Here is a 26,228-nt window from a genome sequence, read left to right on the forward strand (position 1 = left end):
ATAATTATAATAGCCCCGGGGAGGTGGCGGTCCCCGAGACTTTAATAAGCCCTAGAAGGAGGGCCCCGTGTGTCTCCCACTTAATAGATTATATGCCCCCGGGACCTGGCACACCCGGGGTTATTTTAAAGAAAGCACAGGAGCCTGTGCTTACTTTTTTTTATTTTTTTTATTGCTGCGAATATGCAATGTTATTCTTTTAAATCCTTTTATTCTGTGGCGGGGTCCCACAGGGACCCCAAGACCATAGCTTGGGGGTTATGGTATTCCTACCCTGCCCCCTTTTCTTTATTTTCACTTTTTTGGGGGCACTCGGTGAAGTAGAATCCCAAGATGGCTGCCAACACTTCCTGGTTGAAGTGTTGTCAGCCAATCAGAGCTGTGCATTTCTCTGCACGAGCTCGTCTTTCTTCGCAAAGACTTCGCGACCAGAGCTATCACTATAATTTTAAACTTGCATTTTTCAACAACCACTGAACAGATTTACACCAAATAAGCAAAAGGCACTTCCTTGAACCAACATCTACCTCCGTGCCAAACTTCGTTTAAGTCTGTTGAGCGGTTCGAACTGTAGCTGTGGCTAAAGTTTCCTATGGGAATTAACATTACAAATGTACCCTTCTCTTGCGCCCCATTGCACGGATCACCCACAAACTCTCCATGACACACAGAATCCAACTTGTTAGTTTTTTTTTAAGAAAATGTCATGAAGATTGGTCAAACGATGCCAAAGTAATAGCCAAGTCAAAAAATGCTTTTCCTATGGAACCTAGGTCCTAACTATAATTACCTACTGGCGACCGCCAGTAGGTATTTTGCAAGAAGAGTCGAGTTGAACCCTTAATTCAGAGCCAGATGATGCCTCTATTTTTTTCAGAAAAGTTATAAGAAATACACTTAAACAATTTGTCAATGATAACGAGGGGAGAACAATTAGTAGTGGTATGTTAGTGAGAATAATCCAATAATTCTGGTCAATATCAATGCACCAAATGTTAATTTCAAAACTTTCTACAAACCCCTGCATCATTCAGTTTATAAATTTAGAGGAAAGTAGATGCTCCAGGAAGGAGAGTTCAGTCTGGCACTGCATAATCAATTTGGACAGGTAAAGCTACATCTCAACATAACATCACAGTTAAAAAGTTGATTGTCAGTACAAAACCTGTGAGAAGAATAATCCATCTGGAAGGATGTGATTAAGCTTATTGAATAAACTTTTTTAACATTCTGGTAAACATTCAAGGAGAGATTTTTTTCTGTTATCTAAACATCTTTTAGAGGAAATTCCTAACACATTTTGAAGAAAATGCATCATATGTTTATGCAGATGTTACCTCGTGTGATTTTGGTGGAGACTAGAATGGTGTGGAAGCAATAGCGATTCAATTCCATGGTGTTGCAAAATAGGGATTTTAAGTTATATAGCTTGGGACAGCTTTATATTTTTATCTTTATATTTTTAAGCACCGGCTTAGTAAAGGATTAATTTATTCTGTGCCACACATTAAAAGCTACACGGAAGGGTTACAAAAAACCTTTTTCAACATATAAGGACAGAGTGTGGAAGGCAAAAAAGCATTATTTGTAAAATTCATTCAATTCTCTCCATGAAGGGAAGCATCCAGGAGAGCGATAATGGATGTGAACCAAGAATTTTGAAAATATTGTCTGAAAAAGTGACCCTTTATAAATGATGCGTCCATTTTGGACATTATAAAAGTAAAACTAAAGAAAAATATGGTCAATAACTGGGAGAACTTTAGGGTCTTAACAACTAATCAGGATTTTTTTTAGCTAGATGAAAAACTGCACAGTGTTGAATGCAAGACATGCACATTTGGGAAGTTTACTTCACCTAAAATGACACAAGATAAATTAGCTGAAGCTGATGCCATAATGCAACCTAAATAGGTTACTAATACAATTAGCCAAACAGGTATCAGATAAACCCAGGTCATGATGTTTAGAGTGAAGATTTATTTTTAATGTAGATTTTAGCCCTCCTCTCTCAAATGTATAATTAAATTTAAACTAGACATTAATCTTCCTAACTGTATGCAATCTGCACCACCTTGGCCTCAAAACATAGCACAACTTTGGAATGCAGACTCTGGCTACAATGCAAACATAATATGTTTGACAATGTGCGTTTTACCATCCCAGATTAGAACTCGCTCAAGTTTTGTTTTCAGATAATACATGGCAGTCATGTTGTCTGTTTTGATCAGACTATCTTGCCAACAAGGTGGGGAAGGAAGGCTTTGAGCACTACAAGAACAGCTAGCAACTCCAGACGATTGATGTTGAGATGTGTTTGGCTGATTGTGCAGTGTCCTTGAAGAGTTAGATCCTGTGAATGCGCCACCTTACCCATGAGGGTGCTATAGCTATGCATGAAGACATGGTGCCGAGGAGACACATAAGAAAACAAGTTACTTACCTGTAACTACAGTTATCCAGTATTGGTATCTTTCATAGATTCACATGGCTGAATCATTCCCCGTCGCCAAGATGGGAGTCCCACGGTAAACATTTTTTGGCTCCAGCCAATAAGCTGCCAGCACACTCTAGAACACTCCCAGAAGAGGCACATTCTCAGATTTTCCAAGCACAAGTGAGAAGTAAGTATACCTAAAATCATAGAGCACTGACTCCACGGGGAGGAGGGTGGGTTGCATGTTAATCTATGAAAGATACCAATACTGGATAACTGTAGTTACAGGTAAGTAACTTGTTTTCTTATCCAGTATTGGGGTATCTTTCATAGATTCACATGCCTGAATCAGAATAGCAAGCAGTACCCTAAATGTACTGTCGTTAGTGGAAGGTGGGAGATGTGCAATTTCAAACTCCCAATAGTTATCCACTACCTTCACACAACACATGCACTAAGCATTCTACTCTATAGCAATGTTGAAAAAGATAACATCAATATAACCATCAATGTATTCATATAGATACACATAGCTCATATATCAGAGTAAGAAATCATTTGCTAAATACATTTGTACAATTACTGAATGCATTTAAAATTAGACAAAGCAAACAAAAGAGTGTTTCTTATGAAACTTAAAGAAATCTGACCTTAGTTAAAAAGATGACGCAACACAGCCTGTCCAACCTCTGCATCTTCATTTTGCGCAGACTGAAGGCAGTAGTGTCTTGTGAACATGTGGACATTCTTCCATATCGCAGCACGGCATATGTTGTCCAATGTCACTCCAGCAAACAAAGCTGTAGACGCAGCAACAGTTCTTGTGGAGTGAGCTTTAGCTTTCACTGTTAGAGGTTTATTTGCTTTTTCGTGGCAGAATTGTATCGCAGTAGCCACCCATCTGGCGATGGAGGCCTTCGTTACTGCGGTTCCAAGTTTCCCTTGACCGTAGGCCACCAGATGTTGATCTGTTTTCCTTATCTCCTTTGTTTTGTGAAGATAACATTTCAAACATCTTTTGATATCCAATGTCTGTAGAGCCCATTCGGCTGGGCTAGATGGGTTTGGAAAGAAAGTTTGTATTATTACCGGTTCATTTAGGTGAAATTCTGATGGCACTTTCGGAATAACCCTTGGATTTGTCCGATGGGCTACATAGTTTTCTGTAAATTGTAACAACGGTTCTTTTTATTGTAAACGCTTGCATTTCACTCACTCTTCTCGCCGAAGAGAGAGCCAGCAATAGAGAAACCTTCCATGTAAGAAATGTAAGCTCTGCTTTATGAATTGGTTCTAATGGCCGTCTCATCAATTGTGTTAGAACTACATTGAGCTTCCACTCTGGAGGAGGTGCGCGCACAAGAGGAAAGGCACGGAAAAGACCCCTTGTGAATTGCTTTAAGGGAGTAGATGAACAGAGAGAAGGAGCGTGAGGAGATTTCCTATACCGGGAAACTGCTGCCAGGTGAACCTTAACTGAAGAGAAAGTGAGACCCGACTTGGCTAGCGACAGTAAGTAAGGCAAAATCTGCTCAGCCCGTGTTTGTAATGGATGAACTTTGTTCTTCTCGCGCCACCAACAGAATCTCTTCTACTTCAGACGATATGTCTTGATAGTGCTTTCAGCACATGACTTGGCCAGTATTTCTCTACAGTCCTGTGAAATATTGAGATCCTTAAACTCTAGGAATTTAGGAGCCATGTGTGCAAATGAAGAGAATGTGGATCCGGATGGATCACTTGCTCCTTGTTCCTCGATAACATCATTGGTGATGGAAGAAGACAAATGGGTTTGTCCTGCAACAACAGAAGTAATTCCGGGAACCAATACTGTCTTGGCCAACGCGGGGCAATCAAGATTAGGAGACAGCTTTCTGATTTCATCTTGATTAGAACCCTGGGGATCAATGGGATGGGAGGAAAGGCATAGGCATAAATCCCTGACCATCGCATTAAAAGAGCATTCCCTCTTGACCCCGGTTGTGAGAACCTGCTGGCGTAAAACTGGCATTTTGTGTTCTCTTCTGTTGCAAACAGGTCCAGAGTTGGCTTCCCCCATTTGTGAAAGATCCTGTTCACCTGTGTCTGTTCTAGCTCCCACTCGTGGCAGCTGGACTGGGACCTGCTTAGTGTATCTGTCAGAGTATTGTGCAGACCTCGGACATGCTCGGCCCTCAAAGAGATTCCGTGAACGTTACCCAGTTCCATAATTCCTGGGCCTCTTGAAATAGCGTAATGGATTTCATTCCTCCTTGTTTGTTTATCTAGTACATGCTGGTCGTATTGTCCGTATGGACCAGCACTGTGGAACCTCTTATCCTTGGAAGGAATGCCTGGAGAGATAAGAAAATCGCCTTGAGTTCCAAGCTGTTGATGTGTTGTCTTTTCTGCATCAACGACCACTTCCCCTGGATTTCTAAATCCTGCAGATGACCTCCCTATCCGTCCATGGAGGTGTCGGTCATCAAAATAAAATCCAGGATATTCTGGAGAAAGGTTAAACCTTGAGCAAGGTTCGCCGTCTGAGACCACCATTGAAGTGCCTGCACCATTCTTGTGATTCGAATTACATCTTCGAAAGATCCTACAGTCTGTTGCCACAGTTTCTGCAGTTCCACCTGCAAAGGTATCATCTTTAGCCTCACTAAAGGTACCAAGTTTATCGCACATCCCTAGCAGCGATTTGAATATTCGAACAGAAACTGACCTTTTTTAAATGGACCTTGCCAGCCTTTGGAGTCGTATCAGTCTATCTTGATATAAGAATGCTTTGCATTGGACGGTGTCCAGTGATGCTCCCAGAAACGAAATTACTTGGGTTGGATGCAATTTTGATTGTTCCTTGTTTAAAGTGAGCCCCAATGTATTGAAAAGGTGGAGACAAGCTGCCGTTGTCCGATCAGCTTCCTACTCCGATGCGGCTTTGAGCAGCCAATCGTCGAGGTATGGAAAAACTTGGCACCCCTGAGATCGCAAGGCTGCAGCTACTGGTGCTAGGCACTTGGTGAAGATCTGTGGAATTACTTTAACCCGAACGGGAGCACCTTGAATTGATAGTGGGTACCAGCCACTGTGAACCGTAGATATTTCCGGTGTTTCGGGTGAATTGGGATATGAAAGTATGCGTCCTCCGTATCGAGAGAAGTCATGAAATCTCCTTCGTTTAAGCATCCCAAAATATCGGAAAGTGTCACCATTGTGAACGTCTGTTTTTTTTTTAGAAACTTGTTGAGATTTCTTAAGTCCAGAATTGTTCACCATTCTCCTGACTTCTTTATTATTAGGAAGAAACGAGAATAGCATCCTCTTCCTTTCTGATTGGATGGTACTTTCTCTATAGCTTCCTTGAGGAGCATGGACAAGACTTCCTTTCGCAGTAAGTGAAGATAAGGGGAGAGGGACCCCTGGGCCGAGTAATAGGTGTTTTTTGAATAAATTCTAGGGTGTGACTCTTGGCGACTAGGTCCAACACCCAGCGGTCTGAAGTGGTCTTGTGCCACCGCTGTGCGAAAGCAGAAATGTTTGCGCCCATGGGTAGAGGGAAAATTGACTGGTATCCTGCTGCACTCATTGCTTTCTGCCAGAGTCTCGGCCCTGTTGAGGTGTTTGCTTGCGACCCCCCTGGCGAGAGAAACCAGCTGTTAAGGATTGGCGGTACGCTGGTGGGTTGTAAGATTGATGGTATTAAGGTGGATATTAGTATTGTTGATTTCTTTGATAACCTCCTTTGTAGGTGGTGAATCCTCGCCCTGTGGCGCCTCTAAATGGTACTCTTCTATACTGTAAAGCCCCTAATGACTTTGGGGTATCTGTATCCTTTTTTATAGCCAGAAGAGCGTCATTAATATGCTTACCAAAAAGCGACTCTCCATCATATGCCATGTCTAGGATCTTTACCTGAACTTCAGGAGGTCTGAAGGTAGTGGCTTTCAGCCACCCCTGGCGTAAAAGTACTGCCGCTACTGCCAACTGCCTAAAACTTGGGTTAGCTATGTCCAAGGCACAATCATTAGTCTTAGAGGCAGCTTTTTCATCCTCCAATAAAATCTTTCGAGCGTCCTGCTTGTTTTCTTCCAGGATGAGGTCTATCATGCCCGCCATATCAGACCATATTTGACGGTCATAACGGCAGATTATGGCGAAGGCATTTGCTGCCCAAATTGATGCCGCTGCCATTGCCGAAAATTTCTTCCCCATGAGGTCCATCCTACGTCCCTCTCTGTCTGGAGTAGTAATTGGTGTTGCCGGATACTTTGATCGTCTCTGTGCGGCCTTTGATGTAACAGAATCTGTCCTTGGATGTCCAACAAGGCAAGATGGACTATCTTCAGGAGCTTTATATTATTTCTCAACACGGGGCAGCACCGCTGGTATAGATGCTGGCGTCTTCATGATCTTCACACCCTCCTGCCAAATATAGTCGCTGATCGGAATCGACCGTACAATCCTCCTTGTGTCCTCTTTAAAATCATGTAGAAAACAATCTGTCTGTTTCGCTGTGATAGGTAAGTGGAACCTATTGGCTGCCCTCTGCATTAAATTATGAAACCCCCGATGTCCTCTGGGGAGAATCTGAAGGTGGGTGGGAAGGAGGTGATGGCGTCGGAATTATATAATCATCCCAAGGATCGAAACAGCAGATGGATCCGGTAATTATCTTTATTCTGAAGAGGAAGTGTTGTGAACTTCAGGGTCAGCTGAAATTGGACTTGTTGCATTCACCGGTGTACTGGGTATTTGAGGCTCTGGTACTGTCACCGGTACCTCCTGAGGAACCGGAGCTTGTGGTGTAACCTGTTGAGGAGGGAATCTCTGCCGATAATCTGCCAACATAGCCTGCAGATCCTGAATCAGCGACGGAGGTAGATGAGCCATCTCTCAGTGGCGTGCTTACTGTCTAGGATTAAACTGATAAGCACGATCAGGAGCCATGTATTGCTCCTGATAATAATGCGCCTCATGATAATCTTCTTCATCATAATCATCGTCGTCATCTTGCCATTTCACATGTAGTTCTGATGGATTATGAGCTACTCCATATAGACCATCATCATCCTCCTCCTCCTCAATATAACCCTCCAAAAGTTGAGATGGTAGCAACGGTGACACCTTGCTAAAGTTTCGTAAAGGAAGAGAAAGAAAAGCCTTTGAAACAGTCATGGTATGAGAAATCCTCGTCGACCATGGCGTTGACGGTCTAGAAATTACTATAGAAGGAATAGCCGTAGTCAACGGAACTGATGTCGACGGTGTAGCAATAAACAACTGAGATTATGTGGTTGACGGTGTCGTCGTCAACGGTGTCGCCGGTGCCTTAGTCGACGACGGTACCCTGGTCGTCGACGACTGTACCCTTGTCGTCGACGGAGGTACCCTTGTCGTCGACTGAGTCTTTGTCGACGATGGTTCCTTCATCGACTATCTCTTTTCTGACATTTTCTTTATCGATGATTCGTCAACGAGTGAAACTAATGGAGGTCTCGTCACAATAGAGATCTTAGTCGACGAAATAGGGGACTGAATCGTCGTCGACAAAGTCACACATATCGTCGACGATGAAAGGGAAATGGTCGTCGATACAGATTTCTTCACATGTTTTCTACTCACAGAGTCAGTAGAAGACGATCTTGGACGTTCTTTTTCTTTTTTGACAGGCGTAGAGGTGACAGATAGAGATGGCTCTGAGGAGTGTTTGGAGCTCCTCTCTTACTCACAGGTTTCTCTTGGGAAGACTTGAGATGCTTCCTTCCATCATCTGAAGATCTTTCCTGTGATCTAGCTCTCTTGTGAGAAGTTGAAGGCAATCCTTCTTCCTCATCTGAAGAGCGAGCATTTTCTTTTGTGGATTGAAGCTACAAAAGCAATCTTCCCTCTCTGTCCTTGAGGGTCTTATTAGAACTTTTTTTGTATTCTACTGTGGGGCTCCCATCTCGGCGACGAGGAATGATTCAGGCATGTGAATCTATGAAAAATACCCCAATACTGGATAACTGTCCTTATTGTTGTTCACTGATGAGGCTGTAACTGGGGAATGATAGCCTGAATGATTGAATCCAGGTGGCATTAAGGTAAACTATCCCCTTCTGTGAACTGAGGATGGCTCCTAGGTGAGGCTGTATTTGAAGCAGTTGGAGGTGGGATTTGACTGCATTGATGATGGTGAAACCCACTTAGAGAAGTAAGTTTATGGTGGCTTGTGTGAAAACACTTTTGTAGAGTGGTGCTCTTGATGAGCCAGCAGTCTAAGTATGGGAAAACATGTGTGTTTTGCCTGCGTAGGTGGACAGCTACTAATGCTAGACATTTGGTGAAAACCCTGATGGCTGACCCCGAATGAGAGCACTTTGATTTGGAAGTGTTGGCTGTTCAATACAAATCTGAGCTATTGGGGATGTGCAGGGTGAATTGGAATGTAGAAGTAGGCGTCGTTTAGGTCTTAGTCCGGCCACGAAGTAACCTTGTGGTAGTAGCGGTATGACATCTTGAAGAGGTACCATGTTGAAGGGCTCTGAGAGAATGTATCTTGTTAGACGTCTGAGGTCCAAACTTGGCCTTTTTTGGGAATAAAGAAGCAGAGTGACTAGAAGCCTGTGCCTTGCTGGTGTAGTGGCACAGGTTCTATGGCCCCTTTTTTACACTTCTTGAACTTCTCTGAGAAACTGTTGATGGTTTGTTGAAAGTTTGCGTTTGTGAGGTGGAATGTTTGGAGGTGTGGAAGTGAGCTCCAAAAAAAGAAGTATGTTGGATAATATCCAAAACCCACTGGTCAGAGGTGAAGTTCCATCAGATGGAAAAAAAGCCTTGCAGTCAACCCCGACAGGTGTTGTGTGATTGGGGGGATGGTTGGTAAGTCAAGGTTTGGTGGTGGTTGCGGCAGGTTTGGTAAAACCGCCTTTACCTAACCCCCTAGAATTATTGCCCTTGTAGGAGCCCCTGTACTATCCCATTGACGAGGATGTGTGGAATTTATGGTAAGAAGTGGAGGTTTCAGTGGAGGTAGTTTTGGATCCTCCACAATAAGGGGAGCAGTGAAAGGAGCCACGTAGCAATGGTGTTTGCAATGCCCCCATGGCTTCAGCCATCTCATTATCCTTCTTTATCTTTTCTGGGAGTCCACTTGAGGCCCAAAACATGGTCCCGATCAAAAGGGAAGAGTCAACAGGTTTTGATGAACCTAAGGTTTAAAACCTGAGACTGAGCCAGGCATGTCTTTGAAGGAGGACACTTGATTTTATGTCTCTAGCTGCGGTGTCAGCTACATCGAGGGCACAGTAAATCGTGGTGTATGAAATTAAATATCCCTCAGAGGCAATTTGATACACCCTTCTTGGTTTTCCTCAGGAAGATGTTGGAGATTGTCCTCCATTTCGTTGCAATGTGCCCTGTCGCAGCAGGATAAGAGGCCAATGGAGTTTGCAATTCTCCAATGGTTGGTAGATTGTGCAGCCACCCTCTTTCCCCCAGCAACTATCTTCTTACTGTCTTTATCTGGTGGAGGCGCCTCACCGGATGTTTGAGAGCTAGCCCTCTTAGGTCTGTAGCCACCACTAACGAGTCAGGTGGGAGTTGCCCTTTAATGTATGTGGGGCCGTTGGGTGATGGCTTGAATTTTTTGTTAACCTTGGGTGTGATGACTCAGGACCTGACACGGTCGTTGAAAATATCAGATGTGTCTGCCTTTCAGCATTGGCAGATATTGTGTTGAATGCTGAGGAGAGGGTTTCAAACAAAAAAATCACCCTATAAATGCTTAGTGTGTAATGGAACCTTGTGGAAGGTGGCAACCCTGCCTATAAGGTCATGGTAGGTGGTAGTGTCATCTCAGAGGGAGGGTTTAGCTGGATACAGATCTGGGTCTGTATTTTCTGGTGGATCCGCATTGTAAGAGTACCACGGATCACCTGTGGCGGGACAGTAAATTTGTCTTCATCCCCCCTGTCCCTTGTGTAAGAGTGAATAAAACAGTCTGGGGTGGGGGGTCTTTTTTGGGGTATTCTGCAACATCTCTAGCCCGGAGTTCCTTATCAGTGATCCCTCTGTTTTGAAACACTGAATTTGCCCCCTTACTGCTAATGGAAAACTTTTATAAATCTGCAATGCCAAAACCCACCAACTTTACTTTAAATATATACAAATGGTTTTGATAACATACTTCCTACATTCTAGCCTCAATTAAGATTAAAGGTGGAAGCCTCCCTCATGCTGTTAAAAGTTTTACTGAAATGTCGAAAAGGATCCTTCAAAACACAGGGTTTAGGCGTTATCAAACTACTGAACACATTCCTTCTTCAGAGGCCCAGCCTGTCTGAGGACAAGCTCGTCTGCCAGAAAAGAAGCCCAATTTGACTACACAACAAACAAACACAAATTGAATGGTCTGGTGCTTACAGTGCAGGAGGACACAAAGCTAATCATCTGAAGCCGTCATTCCCTTCACTGGGTCCTTCTTTCGCATCTAAAAATGAAAGAAAACAGGTCTCTCATAAGCTCCGTGCAAAGAACATTCAGCAGAGATCTTCTACCTTCTGGAAGGTGAACGGCAGCAACTTTCCCATTCCACTGATCCGTACAAGAGACCTCTCCAATTCCACAAATGAATAGTAGAGGTACCTCTTTTTTCTCAAAGCCACAACAGTGACTTCTCTACTTCTGCTGATCCAAACCATGACAATCCCCTTTTGCCTACCTGAAAGCAGAGGCTTCAGTTGTTCAAACAACTGAAACTTGTAGCAGAATTTCCTGCCATTGCATCTCTACTATTCATGCACTGGCTCCTCCTATGATCACCAGAATTTCCCACCTAGACACCACCAAGCAACCATCCTCCAGGAAGCCTCTTGCACAGTATCTGTCTCTTTAACTCACCAGTCCTTAATTTGCCCATCTACTCTAGATCATTCCTCGCAGACCTCTACAACCAGATATAGCAACTCTGGTTATCCAGAACCCTTGGGCCTCATGGTCTATTTTGACCCTCAGCCTCTTCTGGAAACTCTCACTCACCTACTCCTATACCCTTCCTTAGCCCGTCAGGCACAGGACACTTCTACCATCCCTGGAACCTACCACAAGTTGTCTAAGCGCCTTCTTCTCGATGCCCATCCTTGCTCTCACCTCATCCAGCTGCCTCTTGGTCTCATCCTCCATCCTGCGGATGTCCTCCATGGTCAGCTCCACCCATCGGTCTAACCAGCAGAAGAGCTGCCGGTGGAAGTTGGTAAAAAGACGGCGTTCTTGCTACAAAAAAAAAAAAGCACTTAAAGTTACAATGAATGTCAGTAGCAAAAAGGATATGCACGCAGATTGCGTGCAAGGATATTATGTTTAACTCCAGTGTTTAAGACCACCGTTACTACACTTTCACATAACTGGGATTTAGGCACAATGCCCTCAAACATACAAATGGGCAATGGAAACATCAGCAACTTTACATTCCGTTTGTGTCGCTGGCCCCATACTCAAATCAAGATCTGTTTAGGAACCTTCACTGATACTTTGATTCGCTACCAGAATGTGGTTATCACCTAGGCCACTTAGCAGACATTTTCATTAACAGAGTAGGATAGTGATGCAGATTCTCTGATCCATATGCCAAATACTAAAGACCCAACTGTTTCCTCTCTTGTCACTTAAATCCCCATACTCCAAAAAAACCCACATGCCTGCCCCACATGTCCACTTCTCATAAGCTGCACATACAATCATCTTTAAGGCTTTAGTAATAACAACCTACACCCAACCACACCTATACTTGCCCTGCCCCATACAATGTAAAAACCCCTCCACTCTGACAGTCACTTGGCAACTACAAACCAGTGAATTGCTCTATACACACACACACACACACACACACACACACACACACACACCCACCCACCACCACCACCACCCCACTCAGATGAGTAGACACAAACCCTATTCACCTTATGTATGAAGTTCTCCACTTTGTTCTGCAGGCCCCACCACTTGAACTTTACAGTGACTAGTTTATATGCACACATGTGAGGACAGTCCATCTGCTGCCCCAGCACCTTCTGCAAAAAAACGAATAAATAATCTAAATAAATATGACAAAATCATAGTGATGTGAGCGGCAACACACAATGACATTATGAACAGTGGATGGGTTTTGTGAAGGCTATAAACTACTATGTAATGTACAGAGTCTTGATCTCTATGAGCATCAGTGTCATATCTCTAGAGATTGTCAGTGTGTTCACAACTTTTGGGGGCATCTTGGTGTGTCCAATATTTGCAATCAATGTAACAGGAAATCCAACTATGCAGTTGCTGTAGAAGTAGTATTTTTTCTAAGAAACAGGGACATTTAAGAAAAGTCAGATAAACCATTAATACCGCACATAGGTTGACTACCTTTGAGTAACATCTGTCCTTTAGTCCTAGCCCTCTTCCAGTCACTATGTGTTAGGAGATGGTTCTGCAATATGTTCTTAAGCAATAGAGCCTAATGAGGCTTAAAAGTAATGTGATCTACTCCAATGTATCTCCTGATCTTTATTTGCCACATGTATATATATCCGCTTCTCTTCCATGAGGAGCACTGACCATTGGATCATGCCTCAACTTTTCTAGGGCTGTGGGGAATGAAGGGTTACTCAAGGTGATGAGACAAACCTTCGAACAAAGTGCACAGAATTGATACATGAACTGAGTAAATACATTATTCATCTCATCCCATCCGTTCCAAAGCATCCTTTTGTGCAAATGCAATGGAAGAAAGGCACCATCAAGTAGGAGTGTGTATTAGGCAAGCATGCAGTTCAGGGATGCTTGCCTAAGACAGAAGTGTGCCTGGAGGTAAATATCTAGTGATTTGTGCTTAACAGAAGCCACCTGGGCTAACCACTTGCTTACATTAAGGACGTATTACTACAAAAGTGTATGCCTAGGCATAAAAGAAGCAATCGAGTCCACCTTCACAAACGGAGCCCCCACTGATAGGGTAGCATTTTAAGATATACAAGTCTATCTATGAACAAATGATTCACAAGATGTCTCCGTGTAAAGGGTACCCCTCGACTCATGATCGGTAAAAACTGCAGAGTTTAGGTCTCTTCTAAACTGGAAGCCAGTGACTAAGGAGGAGGTACTGCGACAGAAATCCTGGTTCTCACAAGTGTTAATGTACATTGAAGTCTGGTCCTAAGTAATAGGGTGCGTTAGTGGACCATCATATAAAGGTTCCAAACTGGGACATTCTAAATTGCCAACTGTGCATGGTAAAAGGCTGTTGTTAAGGTAAGAAGTTACATGTGATTAGTTGCAAAAGAATCAAGTTTGGTGTTTAGTCAATATGACACAACTTCTAATGGAGGAGGAAACATACATCAGGTGATCAAAAAGACACCCTCAAACAATACTTTCACGCACTCCACACTGACAAAGCAGAAGGTAGTGCACTTTCTCTCCATCTTCAGCATGCTTTATCAGAATGCAATTTTAAAGCATAAAAAGCCCCATGCACAGCTTCCACTTTAAATTATTTAATGCTGAGTTTCAGCTGTCATCAAGAAAATGGCTTCGCTGCTCCTATTCCAGATAACAAAAATGTCAGCGATGATTTGCATTCATAACAGTAAATGTTCTGTGTACTCCAATTTGGTAAACTCTTGTGACCCTGTGAAAGTTTACTCTCACCACTCCATATTAAATTTGCATGACAAGTGCATAGTGCTGTTCATACGTAAACAGAAATCACAATAATGTATACATAATATCACTCCTTGAATTTTTTCCATTCAGAAAGCTAGAAAATGAATGTAACACATTTACAACAAAAAAATCTTTTGTACAAGTATCAGGAATAGTAGCAATCATCTTCTCTGGACTGGGGCACATTCTTCTAGAAGTTCAGATGCACTTCAAGTTACTGGCCTGCGCTGGTATGTGCAGGCAGTACTTATTCTTATTGGGGCACTTGAGGGATGCTAATGTCACAGCACAAGTTTTCTTTGAAAATATAAACAATCCTCCAAAACTGATTATTGCATCTGCAAAGGTAGAGGACTGGGATCAGCTGTTTACCGAAAAAAGTGGATTGAACACATTTGTACTGCACTAAGGTCCCCTGGTTGATGGGTGCCGCCCAGCAAAGGAATGAGAGAAGGTAAGTACAAGTACAGAGTAGGAAGAAACTGGCTGGCATGAAGAAGATGTATATTTTCCCCAGACCACAAGACACTAGAGTTTTGGTGACTGACTGAGGATAAATCATCTCTGCAGACAAACCAAAGACACAACACACCATAAACCAAGGGGGGCAAGTATGGGAGACGAGTCTGATTTAAAAAGGATGAGACGGAAAGGTCCCCTAGCCAACAAGGATACGTATAATATGGAGCATCTCCAGTCCCCCGGGAAAAGCAAAAGGCAGACCAGAAAAATGTTGAACAAGGTGAGTTGGCATAACTTTTGCAGACATGCAAGGACTTTATAAATATGTTCATTGTTAAAAGTTACATTTTCAGATTCGTTTTTTGTTTGTATCATTGATGGCCACGTTTTCAGGTCCATTATAACTTTTCTACCACTTATGCTATCGCCTGCATGAACCCCTTATCCCTCATAGCATCTGGATGCAAAGATGATTAGTTGAGTCCATGACCTGTACTCTTTCCCCTAGGTCCATTATCCCCTCTACGTGTGAACTCATCTACAGAATAATTAGCCCCCCCACCACCCCCAGTATGTATGCGACTCACATGCATGCAGAGAATCCACAACTAACATTTCAACAGCATGTCTTCTTCTTTGGTGTTATGAACTTGGCTTATTGTCACTTTGAACATTTTGGAGGCACTCCCACTAACACTTCAGTCACTGATATGCATCTTATTCAGGAGCCAGTTACACAAATACATTGCGGTGACACCATCCACTACACCTATTTGTTAGAGGAGCCTTTTCCATTCGCTTCTGTTACCCACACTATAAACTAGTTAATTTCCTTAATGCCAGTGGCAAACGTGCCAAAATTGCAAGGGGGTACAAGTTAAAGGCCTTCCTAATTTTTTCCCCCCCATATCTTTATTGAGTTTTGTAGACAATACAACTTCAAACAGACGTTTCGACCAACACATAAGAATGATGGTGCCAGCATTAGTACAGTTGGAGCAGATGTCCTCCATACAAAATAGAAAACATTAGATCCATTGCAAAGCTTCATCAGGAATGGGGATATCAGATATGTAAAACATTAAACCAACAAATAACACAAGGCCTACTGCAAAACAACTTGTTGTATCTTCAGTGTGTGGATGGTTACGTGCACAATCATGTCAGAATGGACACGGTTCTACACCCATAGTGGGAATGTTCCAATATGCTCCGTGATGGTTACTACTAATCTAAGTCAGTCAGTGTCATTCTGAAACGAGTGCACTACGTTGTCCCAATCAGTAGCTATTGGACGTCGACTAAGGCCCCGCAACTTCTTACTGTGTAAGTTGCCAACTCCGCTGTGGAACACTGCAGCACCGCCCCCTTCCATGGTGTTGACCCAGGAAATGATTCTTCCACTACATCTTGAGTGTGCATTTGGCCAACGGGAACGACAGGTCAATGAAGCTCGACACCGCTCCCTGCATCTGTCAACGGCAATAGAGACCAAGGAGGGAAAACTCTGGCCTACACATGTCCGGACGACCAGTGGTTCTATGAAGTGTTACACAAATCTCCTCCCAGAAGTGATGCACTACGAAGCACTCCCATAGCATGTGGAATATATCTGCCCTGTCCACACCGGGGACAATCCGGAGAGGAGGTTGGGTAGATGTGATGTAGTTTGACTGGAGTCAAATAAGCATGGTGCAGGATATTAAATAGGATATAATAGAAATGAGCATTTCTGGAGACCTTACACGGGCACTGTAATATCTGCTGCCAGCCTTTTGGGGCCAACTCACAGTGTAAGTCCTACTTCCACTGTTCCTTCAGGCCAGTCAATAAATCCAGCCCTGGATCCAGAATGGCCCTCACAACAAACATGACAAGATGGCATCCCTCACCCAGTGTAAACAGCGCCTGGATCAAAGAATGAACTTCTGGCTCAGTGGCCCCTGCACCACAGAGTCGTTCAATCAGTACAATCAGCTGTTGATGCAGTAAAAACTGACCCGTAGGGAGGGTGGTCTGATCTGATCGCTTGTCAAACAGGACCAGTGCATGCCCTTGATACAGGTCACCCAAGAAGCCCTGCCGCCGAGCGAAAATTATAGCGAGCACCCGGTGGGATGCTCAGTGCACATGGCAGGGTGCCCGGCACATACCTAAGGACCTACAATAACAGCCAATGGCTATGCAGAGAAGACTACTGCAATGATCGGGCAACGTTGATTGCGGAAGGAACAATTACCTCACTCTGCGACGTGCCGCCCCATTCTCTATGGGCAAGATCTCTGCCGGATTTATCCCCACCAGCCAGCAGGCTGGCCAAGAGCACTGTGCCGCTAAGTAATAATGTTAACAATTCAAAGCCTCCTGCACCTGTGGCCAGAGAGACAATGCGCCTGCGTTTATGCCAGAGTAGATCCCCCAGCATGCAGAACGTGCATCGTGGGACAAGTATGGACAGGTTTGTGAAGTAATAAAGAAGTCTGGGCAGAAATACGATTGTGTCATAATAAGCATCATTTTAACTGGCTTTACTGGAACTGCCAACTTCTTTTTCGGAGTCTTTGATCCTTCCAACACCCGCACTCATTTTCACCAACACTGTGAGGAACTGTGCACTATAATTTGCAAATATTAACTGCGCTGGTATTTCTACACAGGGTAGCTAAGCTTGGAAATGAACCTTGGTTAATGAGGCAATCAGCATCATCTTTCTGTAGCCTTTAGATCTGCTCTGCCTCTGTAGTTGTTCACTTTGAAGTCCTTCCCCCGAGGAATTTCATTGTCTCGTTTACCTTGGCACAATCAAAGTGAACATGGTTGTCTGTGGACCTTCTTAAAGCACTGTACACATAGCCAGGTGCAATGTGAGATTGATAACAGCTTAGCTCCATTGATTAGGCCTTTAACAATGGACTCATCTTGGAATAAAATCTGGACTTAATGCAGGAATGCTTAGCTCTCAACACACTGTGTAATGTGAAAGCTTTCTACCTCACAAATTCAGTTGAGAGCACAAAACATGGTATCCTCTTCCTGCATCTGCCATAAAAGCAATGTTGCAGCGGTTCCAACACTTTAGCAGATTATTCCTTGGTCTCTATCTGCTGCTTCATGCCTGGCGGCCGTGGCACATAAAGCAACACTCCAAAATATTCCGTTTTCAGTGTCATCGTGCAGCATGTAAGAGCTATGGTGTGAACTGCAATAGAAGGAGTATTCATGCATGCTTCCGTAAGTGGTTAACTCCATTAGCATGGACACGAACTGTGGAAAGCATGGTTATCTTTGCAACAAGTTCCCAAACTGCAGTAAGGATAAGTTAGTTACCTGTAATCCTGGTTCTCTTCCAGGGGTATACTCAAAGTCATAAGCACTGAATAATCCCGGCCCTTGTGCGGGACCCCGGAGCATATACAAAAATACATATATATGTGTATGTTTAGAACCACAAGTACATAGTACTTCCAAAACATACATATGTACATATGTAGCCTATAATATGTCCAATAGACTGAAATGCCATAATATCACATGTAAATAATGTAACATACAACATATACTGCAGTAGTGTTCAACAACAACCCTTTATTTTCATGAAGAAAAACAGGTAATTGCAGGCAATTTGTTCTTAGGCTGCATAGATGAATAATCATCACCGTATAACAAAAAACTGGCACCTTGCCTTTAAGGCTTCAGAGAACTTGGACACCGTACCTTTAAGACCTCCAGGAGTCCCCTGCTTCCATCATGCACCACAGGTGGCAGTTAGGTCAGTTCTTTTTGTACGGCGTACTAATATGTAGTAACCAGGATATCAGATGCAAATAACACATTATTACACGGTTAATACTCATCCAGGAAGGCGGGAGGGTTGCTTATGACTGATGAGTATACCCCTGGAAGAAAACCAGGATTACAGGTAAGTAACTTATCCTTCTCTTCCAAGGGATACTCATCAATAGTCATAAGCACTGAATAGAGTAGCAAGCCCATACCCACTTCCTCGCGGATGAGCAAACAGTCACAATAATTTTCAATATAGCATCTAATAAGTAATTATCCAAACAGATTTCGGAGTGAGGCTTGCCCGAATTGGGCATCCGCCTGTGTATCAGAGTCCAAACAGTAAGGGCGCATGAAAGTATGCACTGAGCGCCATGTGGCTGCTTTACAAATCTCTGCCATAGGAATGTTTCTAAGAAGAGCTGTGGTAGAAGCCTTTCCTCTGGTGGAATGGGCCTTAGGCTTGCCAGGAAGGACTATATTAGCCAATTGATAGGACAATGATATACAAGACACTATCCACCTAGAAATAGACCTTTTCGAAGCGACAGAACCAGTATTTATGGACCCATAGTTTATAAACAGTCGGTCCGATTTCCTGAAGCTTTTTGTTTTGTCTAGGTAAAACTTCAAAACCCTCTTGAGATCCAAAGAATGAAGGAACCTTTCCGGAGGATTAGAAGGGTTCAGAAAGAAAGTGGGGAGAGTGATCGTTTGGTTAATATTGAAATCCGAGACAACTTTGGGCAAAAAACTCAGATGCGTTCTTAAAACCACTCTGTTTGCATGAAAAAACAGTATAGGGTTCTTTGCAGCATAGTGCTTGGATCTCATTTACTCTGCGAGCAGAGGTGATAGCCACTAGAAAAGCAGCTTCCCATGTCAAATGTTGTATATGTTCGAAAGGAGCACTCATCAATTTTGTTTATACAATGTTGAGCTCCCAAGGTCCCAACATTGTAAACCCTCTAGAAAATCTTTGACCACAGGGATTTTGAAGAAGGAAATTTGATTAGGTGATTTTCTATACGCTGTAATAGCTGCAAGATGCACCTTAATAGAGGAAAATTTCAAACCAGATTTGGCCAAATGCAGTAAATATGGTAAAAGTACCTGTTCCTGACCCCGGACGGGATCATGTCCATTGTTTGTGCACCATAAGTAAAACCTCTTCCACTTAAAAGCATAGGACTGTTTAGTGAAAGGCTTCTCAGCCTCTTTAAGAATGTTCAAACATTCTGGAAGTAAGTCTAGATGTCCGTATTGAAGGACTTCAGGAGACATGCCGTCAACGGTAGGGATGGTAGTTTGGGGTGGAATATCTTCCCTTCGTTCTTGGATAGTAGATCTGGCCGGCATGGTAACCTCCTGTGCGGGACGTCTGATAGCTGAAGAAGATCCGGATACCACCACTGACGCGGCCATTCTGGAGCTATCAAGATCATCCTGGAATTAGTCCTGTAAAACTTGTTGATCACTGTGGGAATCAACGGAATTGGTAGAAAGGCGTACAGTAATGTCTGAGACCAATTTATTAAAAGGGCATTGCCCAGAGATCCTGGTTGGGGAAAACCTGGATGCGAAGACCGGGCAATTTGCGTTTACCGTGTCTGCAAACAGGTCGATGTCTTGTGTTCCCCAGTTTCGGAAGATGCTTTGAATGACTTCGTCGTTGAGCGACCAGTCATGAGCTTCTACGTATTCTCTGCTCAAGGAGTCCGCCTGGACGTTGAGAGTCCGCGAGAGATGCATTGCCAGAATGCTCAAGTCTCTTGCAAGAAGCCACTTCCAGATGCTTTGAGACTCAAGAGAAAGAGGCCTCGATCAGGTACCTCCCTGTTTGTTTAAGTAATGCATGGTGGTCGTGTTGTCCGTTTGGATCAGAAGGTACTGAGATTGAAGTGACGGGTACAATGATTTGAGAGCCAAGTGCACTGCTCAACTCAAAGAGATTGATATGGTACGTTTGTTCGGTCTCCGACCACAGTCCTTGAACTTGAAGAACCTCCATGTGAGCACCCCATCCCTGGAGTGAAGCATCCGTGACTATCGTTTGTGCAGGAGGGTCCAGGTGAAAGGGAACTCCTTTCATCAGATTGGATCTCTTCATCCACCATTTGATGGAATCTTTGGCCGATTGGGAGAGAAGCAGCTGATCCACCCAGTGGCCTGACACTTGCATCCATTGGTCTTCCAGAGATTGCTGCAACGGACGCATGTTCAGTCTGGCATTTGGTACGATGAAGATGCATGATGCCATCGATCCCAGCAGTGATGACACCTGCCTGACTGTTGGATACTGCGTGAGAAGAAGGTTGCAGCATTTCTCTTGAATGGAGGATAACCTCTCCTCCGAAGGACATACGCTTGCTTCTGCGGTATCCAGTAAGGCACCCAGATAGTGGATCTTCTGAGATGGGTTGAAAATTGATTTCTTGTACTTTACATGAAGGCCCAACCTGTTTAGTAGTTGCAGACAGTACAAGAGAGGACTCTGAAGCAGAGCATGTGACGAGCTCTTCAGAAGTCAGTCGTCCAGATAAGGGTATATGAATATCCTTTGCTTGCGGAGAAAAGCTGCCACCACTGCCATGCACTTGGAAAACGTTCGGGGGGCTGATTTGAGCCAGAACGGGAGGACATTGAACTGAAAGTGTTGGGCAGACAATTGGAATCGTAGAAATTTGCGATGTTTTATGGACACTGGAATATGAAAGTATGCGTCCTGCAAGTCTATTGCACACATCCAATCTCCCTGATGAAGCTGAGGGAATATTTGATGCAAAGCCAACATTCAAAACTTCTCTTTGCGAATGTACTTGTGCAGCAGTCTTAAGTCGAGTATTGGTCTGTATTCTCTGGTAGGACCTCTTTTCTGAACCAGAAAATAGCGAGAATAAATCCCTTGCTTTCTTTGTGGAATAGGAACCTTTTCTACGGCATGTTTTTGCAGGAGCACTGTTAGACCTGTCAGCCCTTTGGGTGGTCCCTCCTCATCATTATTTATTTTGTCCCACTTTTGCCTCAAACCCTGTTTGAATTTTTCCTTTTTGGGAACCACCAGACTTTTTCGTGTTGCTGCAGATTCAGGGAGCCATTTTAGCTACCCCTGAAACTTCTGTCTGAGGGCCTGGAGCACAAAATGGTGGCCACCTGTGACATCACCAGCATCCACTGGAACCTGCTAGCACCTTCCAGAACATTCCAGAACCCTGTGACAGTTGGAGGCGGTTTAGAATGTTGGGAAGCTAAGAGAGAGAGTTGGCAGTTGGAGCTGGCAGTTGGCACCTGGCTGGTGAAGAGTGAGCAGCACAAACTTGAAGGAGGAAGGAGTGAAGCAGCAGGGGTGGAAACTTGTGCCTGGAGTGGGGTCCATAAACCCACCCTTGATACTAGTCCCTACTGACGGAGCCCAGCCTAGAGCCCTGTGTGGGAAGAAGCCAGAAAAGTCGTCCTAAGGACCTGGACAGCAGGAACAGGCCTTGGAAACAAGAGAACAGCAAGATCCTGACCTGGAAGCTGGTTTCCCTGAAGTCCGACGTCGAGTAGCCTAAGACCTGGAGCCCGAGGTGGAGAAGCGGCGCTGACTGGAAAAGCAGACGTCGTACCCGGAGCCGCCAGAGGTCGAGAGAGGGCGCCGTCAGAGGTCGTGAGGAATACCAGAGGTCGAGGAGGAAGTCACCCGAGGTCAAGTGAGCGGCGTCATCGGAGGAGTGAAGTCCGCCCTCCGGAGTCGTCGGAGACCGAGGTGAGGGGTAACGGAGGTCGGGAGTGAGGATCGCACTCCGGAGTCGCCGGAACCTGTGAGAATCGTGCCGGAGGTCGGGAGTGGAGGTCGCACTCCGGAGTCGCCGGAAACCTAAGGAGAGGAGCACCGGAGGTCGGGAGTGAGGATCGCACTCCGGAGCCGCCGGAAGTCGACATCGAGGCAAGGCCGGCCGACGTCGTCGAATCCGAGGTCGCCATCGGACCGGAGCCGCCCGAAGTCGACATCGAGTAAGACTGCCCGACGCCATCGAATCGGAGGCCGAGATCGAACCGAGGCCGCTGACATCGAGACCGGAGCCGCCTGCCGGCGTCGTCAAAGAACTGACATTGTGCCGAGGCCGCCGACATCGAGCTGGAACCGCCTCGCGGCATCGACCCGACTCCAGCGGCGTCGGAGCATCAGAAAAAGGGCAGTAAGTGGAGTAGAGGGCGCCTAAGGCCCTGTGGAGACCTGAGAGACTGCTCTAAGGGGCTAGGGAGGTGCTGGAACCAACCTGACTGTGCCAGGGGTGAACTGGGACTAATCTAGAGAGGTTGTGGGGAGAGAGAGAGCCAGGTCTCTGGTATTTCCCCCCTTTATCTACCTCAGTTTAGGCCTCAGCCTTGACCAAGCCAGGGAGTAGACACCCTCAAGCCTACCACCTCCCCACAAGCTGTGCCTGGGCCAAATCAGCCCTTAGGAATTCAAAAGTGATCTGATTCCATGAGTGTCACTGTCAGCTTTTAAGTATTTATTAGGGGCACTGTATTTATTGTATTTAACCTATTTATTGTCCCACTGTATTTATTGGTCCACAGTATTTATTGATGCACAATATTTATTGGTTACAGTATTTATTGCCTCAGAATATTTAATTGCCTGTCTGTATTGCACTTTTATTTATGCCTTCAGTATTTATGATCACCCCTATTTATTGAATCATTAAGCCAGTATTTATTTGTCCTGCACTTTCTAAAAAGTTTGTATATTGTGATTGTTATTTATTTTCTCCAATCAGCAACTAAGAGAAAAAGAAGATAAAGAAAGATATTTTTCATAATTTTTACGGTGTAGAGTCGTTTTTGGAACGGATGCACGCATGGTTATTGTATGGGTATGTCGTATGCTTAGCACGGTGCCTGATTCCTGACCACTCGAGCCAAGCTACCACAGTGTGTCCGGAAGGCCACCACCACCCCTTCTAGTGTGGGAGTGGTTTTCCAACATAAATTGGTGTTCAGTGGTGGGATAGAGCTGTGCCTACGCATACTCAACAATAACTGTGGGTAGTCCATAGGCCTACACCGGGAGTTTTCTCAAGAGCGGCCTTCCTAATTGTGGGTTTTGTGTTTTTTTCCAAATTTACTCTGGTGGTGGGAGGAGGTATTATTAAAGGTACCCCCCTGCATAGTTACTGCACAAAAACCTGTCCTCTAACCTGAGTGGGCGAGATGGAATTTGTACTAGAAAATCTAGAAACGTATACTGTGGCCCAACTCAGGGAGTTTTGCCAGCGGGAGGGGGTGTACTGTCCCCCAGGAGCAAAGAAGGGTGCACTCCAAACCAGCTTAAGGGCTTGGGGGTAGGCACGCCGAGAAAGCAAGGCTGAGGAGGAAGACAGGGATGGAGAGCCTGACCCCGAGGGGGCTGAGATGTACCAACCTGAGGTGGGGAACCTGTCAGCGGGGCCCAGAACCATTTCTAGGAAGGGCAGCAGTGCCTCTAGCGGTGGCTTGTCTGAAGTGGAGTTAACAGACCGGAGGGAGAAAAGACAGCTCACATGGGACTTAGCAAGGCTGGAGAAGGAGAAGGAGGAGCAGAGGATGGCCCATGAATTACGACTGAAAGAAATAGATCTTCAGATCTTGAGAATCGGGGCACAACCTGTTCCTAATGGTGGCAGCCAAACCCAAGGGATCACCAGGGAACCTAAACCATACCTGCCAAAGGACATAGTAGCTAGCTATGGAGTGGGCGACGATATCGCCAAGTGGCTAGTGGCCTATGAGGTCTCACTGAGGGCCCATGGGATTCCAGAGAAGTACTGGGGAGGGGGATTGTACAAGTACATGCCTCCAGCTGGTAGGGATGCTTTATTGGCCCTCGAAGAGGATGAGCAGACCCACTACCCCACCATGAAACTGGCGCTCATCAGAAAGTTTGGACTAACACCTGAAAAGTACAGACAGAAGTTCAGGGGTAGTCACAAACTGGGCACACAGAATTGGGTGGACTTCCTGGACTATGCAAAGAAGGCACTGGAAGGTTGGATTCAGGGCAGTGAAGTGAGGAACTACGAGGGGTTGTTTGACCTAGTACTGAAGGAACACCTGCTCGAGAAATGTTTCCCTGAACTGCGGCAACACCTGGTGGATAGCAAGCTGACCAGTCCCCGGAAGCTTGCTGAGGAGGCGGACATTTGGGCTAGTACCCGGGTGTCCACAAGGGGGACTGGAGGGGATACTCAAAAGGCCGGACAGGGCGCCCCCCAGAAGAAAGAGGGAGGGGAAAAGAAAAAGGAGTTCTCCAAAGGCCCCCAAAATAACTTCCAAGGGAAGGGAACAGGATTCACCCCTAAGGCTAACCCGCCCAGAAACCCTAATCCTGGCCAGAGTCAGCAGCCAAGGGTTGTCCATTGCTACGAGTGCGGTGGCGTTGGACACTATAAAGGAGATCCGAAGTGTCTGAAGCGACCACCCCCTCCCATTGGAGGAAAGACCCCCGGAGTAGCTAGTGTAGTGCTCGGGGAGGAGATGCCTTTAATTAAGGGAAGGGAGTGGGCGGGTGTCACTTTAGTGTCCCTGGGAGAACGGGAGATGGTTCCTAAGATCCAGGTGCCCGCAAATACCGCAAAGTATGGGCAGTGGGTCACCATCAACGGCCAAAGAGGGGAGGCTCTGAGAGACACAGGAGCCAGTATGACTATGGTGCGTAGCCAACTGGTGTCTCCAGAGCAGGTAATTCCCGATGTACTCCACCCAGCCGCGATGGCTGACGGCAGAACAGGCCACTATCCAGTGGCCGAGGTTCCCTTTGAATGGGGGGGGGTTGCAGGTTCACTTCGAGTTGCCGTAAGCCCTGCCGTGCCAGTCGATTGTCTGCTGGGGAATGACATGGAGCACAACGCTTGGAAGGAGGTGGAATACCGGACTCATACCGAGATGCTGGGTACACCTGACTGGGCCTGTGTTAGCACAAGGTCCGCGACTACCCGGAGAGGGAGTTCGTTTCGGCTGGAGCCTGGAACAAAGGCCCAGCCGGCTGCCAGTCAAGGGAAGAACCGAGGACAGGAGGAGCCTGCCTCGGCGTCCACACCCCGTAGGACGGATAGGCCACCGGAGGTGGTGGACCAGGAGTCTGCGGTGGGGGACGTTACCAACCTGGAGGACCTACCCATCCCGGCCGAGTGGCACGTGGAGGGAGGCCCGTCCAGGGAGGAATTCTGCCAGGGCCAGAGGGAGTGCCCTACCCTTGAGGGGCTGAGGCGACAGGCCGAAGCCCAGGCAGCAGGGAACGTTGAAGGGAACTACAGTGTTTACTGGGAGGATGGCCTCCTCTACAGTGAACCCAAGGCACCCCTACACGGATCGTCACGAGCCTTGGTAGTCCCTCAACGTTATCGAGCCTTCCTTCTGGAGTTGGCTCACGAGATACCATTGGCAGGACACTTGGGGCAAGACAAGACCTTCGCCCGTCTTGTCCCACACTTTTATTGGCCTCAGATGAAAGTGTCGTCCGATACCTACTGCCGGACATGTGTGTCTTGCCAAGCCAGTGGGAAAACAGGGGTGAAGCTGAAAGCTCCCCTGGAACCACTTCCTGTCGTTAGCACCCCCTTTGAAAGGGTGGGCATCGACATTGTGGGTCCATTAGATCCGCCAACTACAGCTGGTCACAGGTTTATCCTGGTTCTGGTGGATCATGCCACACGGTACCCAGAGGCAATACCTCTGAGGACCATAACAGCACCTGTTGTGGCAAGGGCCCTGATGGGAATCTTTACCCGAGTGGGTTTTCCCAAGGAAGTTGTGTCCGACAGGGGGACCAACTTCATGTCAGCGTACATGCGGGCCATGTGGAAGGAGTGTGGAGTGACATACCGGTTCACCACTCCTTACCACCCCC

General features: G+C 45.6%; 1 protein-coding gene across 1 annotated transcript in view; it reads right to left on the reverse strand.

The window, feature by feature from the left end:
- Window positions 1–26,228, reverse strand: part of PITPNA (phosphatidylinositol transfer protein alpha) — a 230,081-nt gene that overhangs the window by 39,714 nt on the left and 164,139 nt on the right. The window contains exons 9-11 of the mRNA XM_085649058.1: window positions 12,361–12,471; window positions 11,552–11,674; window positions 10,826–10,892 (exon numbers count right to left, since the gene is read on the reverse strand). Of these exons, the coding sequence (XP_085505184.1) occupies window positions 10,845–10,892; window positions 11,552–11,674; window positions 12,361–12,471 (282 nt within the window). The 3' untranslated portion in view covers window positions 10,826–10,844. The remainder of the gene's footprint in view (window positions 1–10,825; window positions 10,893–11,551; window positions 11,675–12,360; window positions 12,472–26,228) is intronic.

Source organism: Triturus cristatus, chromosome 3_2 (genome assembly GCF_964204655.1).
Source record: "Triturus cristatus chromosome 3_2, aTriCri1.1, whole genome shotgun sequence".
NCBI lineage: Eukaryota > Metazoa > Chordata > Amphibia > Caudata > Salamandridae > Triturus > Triturus cristatus.